A 13,909-nucleotide genomic window follows, 5' to 3' on the forward strand; every position below is an offset into this window, starting at 1 on the left:
AAAGCTGAATATAACTGACTCACACCTTCTTTCCTTAAGCTCCTTTAAAAGTAAAAAAAGTTGCTCCAGTGTTGCCCTGATGCCACTTTTGAGAAGTCTGACATCAGCTAATATTCCTACCATTGTACGATTTAGTTCATCTTTTGGACTGAAGCTCTGAGCATGTCTCTTTAAAGTGTAATAGCATTACTAGGATATGTCTCAGAGCTGATTAGTTTTTCCCAGTACCCAGTGGTCATTTCCACATGTAGACTCAAGTCTGCTTTTATTTTTGGAATTATATTTCTTAGATGGCTTAGTTTTATCTTTAAGAACGCCAGTTGTACACGTGACAACTTTGTCTTTCACGTCAACTACTTTCTCTCAGGCCTCTTTTTCTTTCTGTATCTAACTTGAAAAAATTTGCGTCCTTGCTTTTCTTTAATACTTATTAAATTTTCATTTTGATCTATTCTTCCTTCAGGACTTGGTTATTTAGTCTTCATTTCTGACATGATTCTGTCTTTTTCTTCATTTTTCCCCCTGAGTTCAATCAACTCTCACTGCACTTCGTTCTGTTTTCTGGTCCATTTCTTTCTTAATTTTTGAATATTTGATTCAAGGTATTTTTTCAACATTACCAAGGCTTCCTTTTTTTTGGCTATGCTGTGCGGCATGTGGGATCTTAGTTCCCCTAGTCGGGGGCTGAAGCTGGCCCCCTGCAGTGGAAGCAGGAATGGTAGCCACTGGACCACCGGGGAGTCCCCCTGCTGCTTTTCTAAAGATATTTCCTCAGTTGGGAGCACTCATTCCAGCTTTCCTTCTGCATAATGTGGATTCAGGGGAGACTCTGCACCACCTGGAACATTAATTTGCATTTTATTTTATTTTCACAGAAGCTCTGTATTCCTTTTTTCTGCTCCTGTGCATGTGAGGTACAGGTTTCCTCAGTCAGCTTAGTGAGGATCACTCTGTTTCATGGCTGATGGGGAGGGACTGTGGGCAACTTTTGCTTCCGCAAGATCTGTAATTTTCTCCGTTTCTTTTTTCTCTTCACTGGCCACATTCCCAAGGTGACTTTCCATATTTATTCTCCTCTAGAAGCAAAGCTTCTTTAACACTGCCCTTCTGATCCTGCTCACTTTCAAGCCCTTTTCCTAAGCCAGAGCCAGGGCCTATCAAGTCTTGGTGCAAAGCAGTATTTTTGCACATGCTGTTGACACCTTCTCTTTCTGAGGGTTACCTTTTGCCTGTGTTTTGTCTGTTTTCTGTTTCTCTGTCTTTCTCTTTCAAGAGTCTCTCAAGATGACCTTCCCCCTCCATCCCCCATGGGACTGCGGCAACAGGAGCTCCACTGGGATTCGCTGCTTTTTCCCACCCGACTGTGATGTAACCTGAAGATGATGGCTTCTCCATCTCCCAGCAAAGTTGGAGGTGCAGTCACAGGTGGTTTTATTTGAGCTTCTTGCTGATATGGGGGTTGGCAGGGGTGGGGGGGAGTATATGGAGATTTGGAATCAGGCAACTGTCATTACCAGACAGAGAATATCTATTCTTGTTCACTGTTAAAAGTATCATTTCTGGAGTTTCAAAAAAAACAACAAAAAATCCTCAAGGCAAACAAAGTTTCCAGCTTGGTCTGCAAGTCTCTCAGAGGATGTTACGTAAGTTTAAAACCCTTCAACCCCACCTCTACCTGACGGGCAACGGAAAGTTAAATGCCACTACCCTTTCTATCTTAAAAAGTGATGGATTATTTGCGGCTTCACAGTCTTAAAATTTTCTGAGGTAAGACTTTCCCTAAAGTAAATTTTATCACTCAATCATCTAAATTATATCACAGCAACGTATCACCCTAGTGGCTGAAAACAACAGTTTCTCACTTCTCCTGCATGGCCGTTGTGGGTCGCCCAGGGTTCTGTTCCACCTCTTCTTTACTACGGTACCCAGCATCACAGAGAAACCACTGTCTAAAGTACCAAGAGCTGAGGAAACAGAGGGATAAAGTATTTGAAGGGCGTCACACTGGCAGTTAAACGCACAAGTTAAATGCCTTACACGGAACCGCCGATCAATTTTGTTGGCCAAAACTGGTCAAGTGATTCTACCAAGCACAAATGGACCCACCTTGTGCCAGAGGAGAACCAGAAATCTGTGTAACAGAAGCTTCATCTTAAACCTGAAATATTCCTAAACATTTCTGCTAACTGCAATAAGCAAATGTACTTCTTAGCATGTGGAAACTAGATTGACTCAATATTAAAATCAAAGAAATCACATTCTAATGAAATTCAAATAACAGTAAATCCAAATAAGATCTGTCAAATATATGCAATATTTTAGTTGGCTAAATGACAGCAACTAAAATGCCTTAATTAGAGCTCTCATCAAACAAATTTAGCTGTGGCCAAAGCAAGTTATTGCCAACTTTAAATTATGGAAGATGACTGTGTCCATAATACCCTTATGAACAGAATCGGCCCGGATTTTAGTAAGTAAAAGTGTTAGTCACTCAATCATGTTTGACTCTTTGCAACCCCACGGACTGTAGCCCATCAGGCTCCTCTGTCCATGGAATTCTTCGGGCAAAAATACTGGGGTGGGTAGCCATTCCTTTTTCCAGGGGGTCTTCCTGACCCAGGGATCAAATCTGGTCTCGCACACTGCAGGCAGATTACCATCTGAGCCACCAGGAAAGCCTGGATTTTTATTAATAAAAGGAACAACAAATATGTGCACACTTAGGCTTCTGTTTATATACTCAGATGCTTCTCTAAATCAGGTCTCCCACACTGCAGGTGGATTTTTTACAAGGCCGAGCCATCAGGGAAGTCCAAATATATATTTAGATGTTGTTAATTTACCTTCTTTCTTAGCATGAAAACACCAGCACAGCTGATGGGGTGGTAAATACAAAGCAGGGCATGTGTCTAACCTGTGCTCATCACAGCTCTCTAACTTGGCTTACACACCTGGGAGATAAAAAGGCAAGTTTTAAAGTAGCTACAGTATCTGAACAACACTACACTGATAAGCATAATCATTTTTTAAAAATTCAAGGACATCCATAGTGAAAGATTAACCGTAGAAAAGACTTACTTGTTCTTTGTTGTATGCCTGTAAGAGGACCTTTTAAAGGAATATTACAAGAATAAAAAATTGAACACCCATATGTTCCTCATGGGAAATGACATAAAAAATTCAATTTTGTTTTCCCATTATTTGCTTTATTATTGCCTTCCATTTTCTATAACCATTAAAATGTGGATAAAACATACTAGCTTTTAAAAAGTAGGTTTCCACTATATGAAGCTGTCCTCATTTATTATATTGAAATTGACTCTGAAAATAATGGGAAAATAAAAAATATTAAAATTTCACAAAGAAAAGAAGTAGTCAACAGCTAAGCAAGAAAGTATATCTGTTAAAATACATTTTAATTTAAAAAATGAAAACCCAGAGTGTACTTTAAAGTGTTTATTCTACAAATAGCTAACCAGTTCTAATTACACGTAGGCACTGCGTAGAGCTATCTAGAACAGCAGTGGCCTAGAATTTCACTGTGCAGGTTAGAATTCAGGCACCAGCTCCAGCTGCGCGTTCTCAGACAAGCTGCCCAACTTCTCTCTCTGTACCCCTGTACCTACATCTGTAGAGTGAGGACATTAATAGTACTGGTCCTACAGGATCTGCTCTGGGGATAAAGAAGGGTTAAAAAAAATTCAAAATCCTTAGGAAACGCAGTATTTGGTCCAAATGAGATACTGTACAGATTAAACAAGACATGAATGTATACCACTTAGAATGATGCCACGAAGGACTTCCCTGGCGGCTCAGTGGTACAGAATCCACCTGCAATGCAGGAGATGCAGGTTCGTTCTCCCGGGTCACAAATATTCCCTGGAGAAGGAAGTGGCAGCCCACTCCAGTATTCCTGCCTGGAGAATTCCATGGACAGAGGAGCCTGGCAGGCTACAGTCCATGAAGTCTCAAAAGAGTCAGACACGACCGAGTAACTAAACAACAACACAGATAGGAAGTGCACAATGGACACTGACTGTTGCTAAGAGTCACTGGAAAGAAATCATCTACTGATTTCCAAATTCAAGAGAGTAAAAGTGTTCCTACATCCTAGTCTTCCAAAATAAAAACATGCTCCCAAACAGTAAGGTAAACAAGTAATGCTATCACACATATGAGAACATAATCAAGACATTTGAAGATCAAAAAAATCTTTAAGATCTAGGAAAAAAAAGGATTAAACACATCATTCTCAAGATGACAGTGAAGGGAAGTCTCACAACGACAATCACACAGTAGCTGAGAGTAACTAGTCCACATGGATGACAACAGAGGGCTCAGAAGGAAAGTCTCCAGGAAAAAGGGTTGTCTCATCTACAGAAAATCACACAGAAGAGGAATTCACAGAGCTGCTAAAACAGGTGGGGGCACTTAGAGACTCAAAGAAAAGTAACTGAATGGAAAGACGGGGGTAATTTAACTCTGGGGAAAAAATTTATACAAAGAAGGAAACAAAAACAAAAAACAAATACTTGGCTCAGCTATGAATATTTAGACAGCAAGTAAAGACTGAATATGGATTCAACCAGAACCGTAACTTCATTAGGTGAAAGTGAAAGTGTTGGTCGCTCAGTCAGGTCCGACTCTTTGCTAACCCATGGACTGCAGCCCACAAGGCTCCTCTGTCCATGGGATTCTTTAGGTAAGAATACTGGAGTGGGCTGTCATTTCCTTATCCAGGGGATCTCCCTGACCCAGGGATAGAATGCGAGTCTCCTGCATTGCAGGCAGATTCTTTACCACCTGAGCCGCCAGGGAAGCCTGTTAAACAGTGAACAAATAAATAAAGGAGGTCTAAAACTGCAGACTGAAGAGCTGCACGGTGCCACTTCTCAGCTGGCAGACCATGTTACAATAGAAGAAAGCAGAAACCAGAGATGGAACTGCAGACGAGGGTCAGGGGCTGCGGATCTTACTTTATAGTCTTATCTGACTAAGTACATACATGGATTACTTTTGATAAAATTTTTCAAATTAAATAAAGAGTATTTATCAAGTCCTCTTTATGGCAGATACTATATACAGGTCTACTCACCACCATTCTCAATCACCATTTCCCTTGTCTTGAGAGGCTGAGAATACATATTCCATTTCACAGCCGCCCTTGCAAAAGGATGGCCACGTGACGCTGCATAGCCAAAGCCAAAAACACACAAAAATGTCTCCTGAGGAGGATTCAAATCCTACATAGGAAGCAAACACCTCACAGACGGAAAGTCTCTTCCTCTTGCCCCACATTCCTGTCTGAGTCTGGACGGTCAACGTCAGCACAGAGCAGAGAGGTCACATGCTGAGGCCAGCGGAGCAGCCAGCAGGAGCCTGGATGCCCAGGGGCGCGGGGAGGCCTCGCCACATGCTGTCTTCTTTTCAACCTTCTTTACTTAAACCACTGACGCTGAGTCTTCTCTTACCAGTTATTATAAGAGGACCTGGGAACCAGTCTTCTTATGCTAATTATGATAGGCACTAGGAAACCAAGACGAAGAAAACAACTCCCCCAAAGCTTATTATCTAACAGAGTAAACTTTGCCAAAGAAGAACCATAATACCCAATAAAATGCACCGCTGTCAAAATGTGGGGACGTCAGAGGAAGGAGAGATTATGTCTAGCCGAAACACGCGGGACAGCTTCCACGGGCTGCCATGGGGCCTGCAGAACTGAGCGAGTTTTAACAAAAATGTCCCTTCCACATTAAAGAACTACCACACAAAACAAAAAAAAAAATAAAGAACTACCACACAAAACAGAAACAGACTCTACAGATGAGGAAAACAAACTCGTCGTCACCGAAGGAGCGAGGGAAGGAAGGAGGGACAAATTAAGGGTATGGGATTAACTGATACGGGCTTCCCTGGTGGCTCAGCAGCAAAAAATCCGCCTGCCAACGAGGGAGTCCCAGACTTGACCCCGGTCAGGAAGGCGCCCAGGGGAAGGACATGGCAACCCCTCCAGAATCCTTGCCTGGGACATCCCGTGGTCAGAGGAGCCGTGGGCTAAGTCCATGAGGTCTCGAAGAGTCAGACGTGACTTAGTGACTAAACAACACCAACACTAAGATACAGACTACTGTGTATAAAGCAGATAAGCACTGAGGATACACCGCAGAGCACAGGGAAGTATGTCCTAGTATCTCGGAGTCACCTCTGAAGGAACATAAACTGTAAAAATGACTGAATCCTATGCTGTACACCTGAACCTAACACAATAGTGTAAAGCAACTGTACTTCAATTTAAAAAAGAGAAATAGCACAAGCAAATATGAAGGGAAAGTACTGAGAAGTTTCAAGTAAAGCAAGTGCTCCTAAACTAAAAAGACCTGTTTTCTAATCTCAACCACATAAACTACCAGACTTGTGACCTTGGGGAAGATACTGTATTGAGTTGGCCAAAACGTTCCTTCAGGTTTTTCTGCAACATCTTATGAAAACCCAAACAGACTTTTTGGCCAACCCAATATCTGTGATAGAAAGAGATTCTCGGATGACTGTTGTAGCATTATTCCTGATACTTTACGTACACTTTTAAATTTTCTAGTCTATTCCATAGTTTAAATAATTTTTTTAACCACACAGGGATCAGATTCATCCTTTAACACAGTACAAAAAAAAAAAAAACAGAAAAGACAGAAAAACAGGCAGATAATTTAAGGCAGAAAGAAAGTAATTGAAACAAATATAAAATAATCTTATTAATCTTTTTAAGTCAACTAACTGGGCTTGTTACTAAAAAAATAAGGACAGTGGAATTCACTCCACTGTGCATTCCCTCAAATATCTGAGTATCTATCATGTTCCAGACTACTCTAGGTGATCAGATTCAATTGTGAGGAACAGACAGAATCTCTGTCCTCATAGAATTTTAATGCCAAAGCAACAGGGGAATAAAAAAATGTTTCAGACTAGCCAGTGGGAATATTAAAACCTTAACAATTAATGTTAAGCACAGTGGCTGCTACTGCTAAGTTGCTTCAGTCGTGTCCGACTCTGTGCGACCCCATAGACGGCAGCCCACCAGGCTTCCCCGTCCCTGGGATTCTCCAGGCAAGAACATTGGAGTGGGGTGCCATTTCCTTCTCCAAAGCATGAAAGTGAAAAGTGAAAGTGAAGTCGCTCAGTCGTGTCCGACTCTAGCAACCCCATGGACTGCAGCCTACCAGGCTCCTCCATCCATGGGATTTTCTAGGCAAAAGTACTGGAGTAGAGGCCCGACCAAACACATAAACGTCTGAAAGATTTCTATACTGTTCTAGCAACACTGAGAAACCCAGAAGAGAAAAAAAATTTTACTCTGAAAAGTTGTAATCTAGAATTTTAAAAGATAATTTTCATGTGGATTTACAGTAATACATGCCAGTCTCAAAAGCTTATCATTTCTGCTAAGACGGAGCCTTGCTCACACTAACCCCGAAGTCACTGTTCAGCACATGCACTCACCCAGAGTCCAAGTCCAAGCCCACATGCACCTGGGACTAACCTCAGGGGCCTCCCCAGATATGAAGAAGGCAGCGCATCACAGCACATTCACTGCCCAAAAACAACACAATTCTTGGAACCTCACCCAGATAATTTTATCTAAAACCAGACAGCAGAGAAGCGACGAAATGCACTGGAAGCATCAAGAAGGGAAACAAGAGAAGAAAAGAAGCGAGGGAAGAAAAAGAACGTGCTTACAAAAGTAAAGGGTAATTCTAAAAGGCACAGCAGTCCAGCCACTGAGGACCAGATCACCAACAGTCTCACATACCTTCCGCACTGCTATCTAAACAGCACAATAATGTTGTTCAGTCATTTTTAAAAGGGTTAAATTATATCCAAAATGCTGTCTAAGAAGTTAGGGACACAGAGCATGTAATCACAGAAAATGGGCTCCTTTCAAACAAAGAAAAGCAATCCAATTAAAAAAAAAAAATTTTAAGTAAGGGGGTAAATGACAGGGCAGTTTCACAAAAGAGGGAAACCAAATGGTCAAGAAATCTTTTATATTTTTGTTTTGCCTCATTTTTATTTACATTTTTCAAGAATTCTATTAAGCCTATCAGTATTCAGGGAAATGACACTGCAAAAAGAGAGACTATTTTACCCCCATCAAATCAATTTAAAAATGTAAAACCAAGAGGCGACAAGTAAAATGAACTCTCGTGTCCTGCTGGTGGGACTATGACCCAGTACAATCAATCTGGAAAGCAGTTTGGCAACACTGAATAAAATAAAAGCTGTGCAGACCCACAGAGCAGTGATTCTATTCCTAGGTATACACTATAAACTCTTGCACATATATAAGTGGACACGTAAACAATGCCATAGACAAGATCGCTGCATGACAGAAAAAATAAAACCCTGAATATCCACTAACAGGACAATGAATAAAGACATTATGATATAATCATACAGTGGAACATCATAGAGTAACAAAAATAAATTGATAAAAGTTACAGATGGCCATACAAACAACTCTCACTTTTAATGCAGCAATGAAGGATACACATAATAGGCCTGCGTATGTTTGCTAAGGATGTGTATATTATATGATGTCGTATTTATGTAAAGAGATCCCTGGAAGAGGAAACGGCAACCCACTCCAGCATTCTTGCTGGGAAAATCCCATGGACAGAGGAGCCTGGTGGGCTATGGCCCGCAGGATCGCAAAGAGTTGGACACGACAGAGACTGACCGCACCACACAGGTAAAGAGAAAGACATGCAAAATATTATTACGCACTGTAATTTATGCACATATACTTATGTTGTAAAAGTATAAAAACACAACTGGGATGACAAAAACTACATTCAGGATAATGGTTACATAAAGTTTCAACTGAACTAGTAACAACTTCAGAGAAGGCAATGGCAACCCACTCCAGTACTCTTGCCTGGAAAATCCCATGGAGAGGAGCCTGGTGAGCTGCAGTCCATGGGGTCGCTAAGAGTCGGACACGATTGAGTGACTTCACTCTCACTTTTCTCTTTCCTGCATTGGAGAAGGAAATGGCAACCAACTCCAGTGCTCTTGCCTGGAGAATCCCAGGGACAGGGGAGCCTCATGGGCTGCCGTCTATGGGGTCACACAGAGTCGGACACGACTGAAGTGACTCAGCAGCAGCAGCAGTAACAACTTCTTGAAAAAGACAGACATGGGGGCTTCCTAGTGGTCGAGGGGCTGAGACCCCACACTCCCAGTGCAGGGAGCTGGGGTGCGGTCCTGGTGGGGGCAGGAGCGCCAACACGCAGCATGCCAGAGTGACGCGGCTCGGCTAAAGGCCCGAACGCTGCACTGAAGACCCTTAATGCCACAAGGAAGACAAAGATCCCTCACGCCTCAACTAAGACCTGGCACAGCTAAGTAGGCAAATAAACAAATGATACATACATTAAAAAAAGAAAACCAGATACGAACCCAACATCACAAAATAGTAAGATCAGATAGCACTAGCGGGCACGTTCATGAGTGTCTGCTCTCCACACACACCAGAAAAAGACCCGTGCTTTTAAAACTGGCCTCTTTAACAACTACAGAATCCGACAGTTCCTGAAAACAACCCTCACCGTCATCGCCCTTGTCCTTCCACCCCCACGATGGGAAATAAAGAAATGAGTATGTCAAGGCACGCTCTTCTCAGACAGGGTGAAAAATCAGCCATAAAGACACAAAGGTTCAGGCAGGGCAGTTGCTGGAGCGCAGATGTCTAAGTTCACAGCCAGCTTTGCCACCTGCAAGACGTGTGAGCTGGCTCGAAGCCCCTACCCTGGTGTCCTCTCAGTCTGCAGCACACACAGGGTCGCTGGCGGTTTAACAGAACATACAGGGCCCACCAATCTCATACCACTGCTAACAGTGATCACAACTGAGGTAATGCATGGAAGTCTCAGGACCAGTCTCAAGATCGAAGTGGTCTGCTCACAAATCTTTAAAAAAATTTTTAATAAGATGGATATTTATTTATTTACATTTTTTAATTAAGGCATAATTGATTTAGAGTGCACAACACAGTGATTCAAAATTTCCTAGATTATATTCCGTGTACTCTTGTTATTAAATACTACTACTACTTGCCCTGTGCTGTACAACACGTCCTTGCAGCTTATGTATTTTACACACAGTAGTTTGTGCCTCTTAAGCTGATACCCATCTCCTGCCCCTCCCCGTCCCTCTTTCCACTGGGAACCATGGGTTTGTTCTCCGTATCTGCGCTCACAATCTTTTGAATGGCTTACAGGGAACATTGCTAAGAACAGTAGGGTCAAATGTCTTCTTGTAATGTCCACCTGAAACCAAAATGTTTCCAAAGAAATTACTCCATAGTTCTAGTGCCATGTGGCTTGCATACCATTTCTTTTGAAAAGAGCAAATACATAGTCAAAATACAGACTAGCACAATTCAAAAATTATCACACAATTAGAAGAACTAAAGAAAATCATCTTGCAATTAAAAAAACACTGGAAAGAACACTATTCCTTATGGCACACAAATATCAGACGACTATCTATTATGTTCCCTTTGTCTTTTTTCCTTTTTAGTTTCAGAATATAAAAACCAACAAATCCATTTTCTGAACAAACTCATTTACAGAGGCAAATTTCCCATCTGACCTGTACATGAGTGAGCTGATGCACTATGCCTGTTTACAACACCTCTCTATAGAGAATTCTGAATGAGATAGGGGTTGTTTGGAATTCCTACAATGCAGTACTATAGATTTCTTTTTAAATCTTCAAAATCCTACTTGATTTTTGTATCTAATAATCATGGCCCATAATACCAAATGTAGAACAAATGGGTTAAGTGGACCCCTCTGTCTGAGAAGAAATAGCCCTCGTGATAAAAATGTTTACAGTTGGACAGGAAAAAAGAACAAATTTGTATCAATAGAATACTTACTAATTATTAGGTAAAGGGTCTTCATTTCCACATACCTAGTTTTCTTAAGGATGTACATCCATATTGTCAAATTCTTTATTTCAAAACCAATTCAAAAAAAGCACAGAGAAATTATCCCTCAATTAAAAATAAATAATTTTTTTTTAAGCAAAAGCAAGATCTTTACACGGTGCTAAAAACTGAGCAGAAGATGAATTTTGACACTCCTATTTCCAAACTCAGTCAGGTAACCCAGTGCTGTGCACTTAAGAATCCAATTTTGTCTTTTCCGCTGGTATGTGGAATTTCAGTCACTTGGCACCCAAACACATCTTGTATAGCAAAAAGGTAGAAAGTCACTTGAATATTAAAATGATCCATTAAAAACTGTAATTTGGGGTCAACTATATTCTTCTACTTCTCTGTATATACATTCTACTAATTTTTGAGAGTTCGATATTGAAACTCCAACTAAAAATCTTAACTTATATACTTAAAGAAATAATGGTAATATATAGTTGAACTCGGAGAAGGCAATGGCACCCCATTCCAGTACTTTTGCCTGGAAAATCCCATGGCTGGAGGAGCCTGGTAGGCTGCAGTCCACGGGGTCGCTAAGAGTCGGACACAACTGAGCGACTTCGCTTTCACTTTTCACTTTCCTGCACTGGAGAAGGAAATGGCAACCCACTCCAGTGTTCTTGCCTGGAGAATCCCAGGGACGGGGGAGCCTGGTGGCTGCCGTCTATGGGGTCACACAGAGTCGGACACGACTGAAGTGACTTAGCATAGCATAGCATAGCATAGTTGAACTATATGGAATCTTGTTCTGTATTTTCCAAGCCTCCTATAAATGTACTATCATAGTTTCATAATTTAAAAAAATTAAAAAAATTTTAAACCCAGTAATTTTGCAGAATCTTTTCATAGATATTCTTTTTTTTTAAAAAAGAAACCATGAATCATTTCAGATTCTAGACTTTTAACTATTCAGCAATATTAGAAAAAGTATTTATTAAAGATATTTCTATTTTCAAAAGTCAATCAATTAACATTCTAAGCTCTGTGGGAAAAAGTGGTAATCTTATTATCTTAAACTTTAGTATTATGACGACAGAGGATAAGATGGTTGGATGGCATCACTGACTTGATGGACATGAGTTTGAGCAACCTCTGGAAGTTGGTGATGGACAGGGAGGCCTGGCGTGCTGTAGTACACGGGATCACAAAGAGTCAGACATGACTGAGCGACTGAACTGATTATAATATAAACCTGATCATTATTCATAGTTTTTTACTTATCTTCTTTTAAAACTAAAGTTCACTATGATCCAAAAATATTCACATTATTCACAGTGGATAGAGCTGACTTCCATCCACTGACTGTGCTTCTATTCTGTTTTAAATAAATTAATCCAATTAGTGGGTGCCACTATGTATCACAAAAAAGAAATACAAGGTTTGCTGCCAAAAGACAGTCACAATTTGATGGGGGAGGGGAGACAAGTATATAATTACAATGCAATAAAACACCTGCAATTAGAGAGGCGGAAGGTCAGGAACACAAGGAAGCAGCAAGTACCAGAGCCTGGGAACCGGAAAACGCCAAGGAAGAGAAGGTGGTGGAGCCTGAGCTGAGTCTGTAAAGAACGGAGAAACTTCTGGGTTAAGGGGAATGAAGGCACCAGATTCCAAATTTTCTCATATACCCTCAAGAGTAAATAAACAAAAAAGTCAAAATAGGGCCTTCCCTCGCTGTCCAGCGGCTAAGACTTGGCCTTCCAGCGCAAGCAGTGCTGGTGTGATCCTTAGCTGTGGAGCCAGGAGCCCACAGGCCTGGCAGCCAGAACGCCAACACACAAAATGGATGCATGACTGCAACAAATTCAAAAAAGAATTTAAAAACAGGTCCACAGAAAGAAATAAACAAAATACACAGCACCATAAAACCAACAAAGACGGAGTGAAACCACACATGACCCACGCCTGGAGCAGTAGCAGGAGACAGAACTCTACAAGCTTCCAATGACCGGTGACTGAAAAACGGACCCCATTGAGCAGAGTTCCCACCAACCCCACAGAAAGTCTGCAGGTTTAAAGACAGGGAGGGACACTTGAGAGCCACTGAAAAAGAGCAGGGGGAGACAAAGCAGAAGCATGCCCAGAAAGGCCCAAGGATAAGACTAGAATGCTGCACACTTTGCAAGGGCCGGCTCGAAAAGAGGCTCGAGAGGCAGTGGATCCGACAGAAATCAGGCACGCACATCTCCGGAGGGCAGACCAGCAGGGGAAGGGGAGGCGCCTAGGAAACTGGCAGTCAAGGGAAAGGACCGAGAGGAGGGAAGGCGAGGGTCCCACCAGAGAACAGGCGCACCCTCCCCGCCCCAGCACCTCCCAACAAGCGCGGAGGGCGGAACTATGGAATTCCCTAAGAAGGGGTGAGCAGATATGCAAAAACGCAAAAAGCAGGCCACGGACACAGAAAACTACTGTTTAAAACAAAATCAGAAACTGCTAATAAAAGCATCGCCACTGACGAACCCGTCCCCCTCCAAAAGAAAAGCCACAAAGCTGAAGCAAACAGTAACACAACACTCCGAACTGAATTTAAAATCTTCACACAAGTACTCGAGATATGAGGAGGAAAAAAAAGTCCTGAAGCAGAAACACAAAAACTAAGAACAGAAATGAGCAAACAACCAAAAAACGACCAAAGGCAACAAGAGGTGATTGACTCAGAAAAGAAGCAAAAACGAAACACTTTCCGTAACAGACCGTGAGGGGAGCGCCCCCAGAGCGAGGCGCAGGGCAAGGAGGGCTCACTGCAGAGGGGGGACACTCCCGGAACCCTGCAGACGGGGCCCTAAGGCCCGGGCGCGCTCCCGGCACCCTGCAGACGGAGGGTCTAAGGCCCGGGCGCGCTCCCGGCACGCCGTAGACGGGGGTCTCTCTAAGGGACGGGCGCGCTCCCAGCACCCTGCAGGCAAGGGTCTC

General features: G+C 42.1%; 1 protein-coding gene across 5 annotated transcripts in view; it reads right to left on the reverse strand.

The window, feature by feature from the left end:
- The window catches only part of RPS6KA5 (ribosomal protein S6 kinase A5), a 217,030-nt gene that overhangs the window by 181,516 nt on the left and 21,605 nt on the right, over window positions 1-13,909 (reverse strand). The window contains exon 1 of one of the 5 annotated variants that reach the window (XM_059890251.1): window positions 7,495-8,944. The exons of 3 other annotated variants lie outside the window; for them this stretch is intronic. In XM_059890251.1, the coding sequence (XP_059746234.1) occupies window positions 7,495-7,519 (25 nt within the window). In that variant the 5' untranslated portion in view covers window positions 7,520-8,944. Of the gene's footprint in view, window positions 1-5,095; window positions 6,645-7,494; window positions 8,945-13,909 lie in introns of those variants that run through there. One more of the 5 variants, XM_005212138.5, reaches the window with a different exon arrangement.

The sequence above is a fragment of the Bos taurus genome, chromosome 10 (genome assembly GCF_002263795.3).
Source record: "Bos taurus isolate L1 Dominette 01449 registration number 42190680 breed Hereford chromosome 10, ARS-UCD2.0, whole genome shotgun sequence".
NCBI lineage: Eukaryota > Metazoa > Chordata > Mammalia > Artiodactyla > Bovidae > Bos > Bos taurus.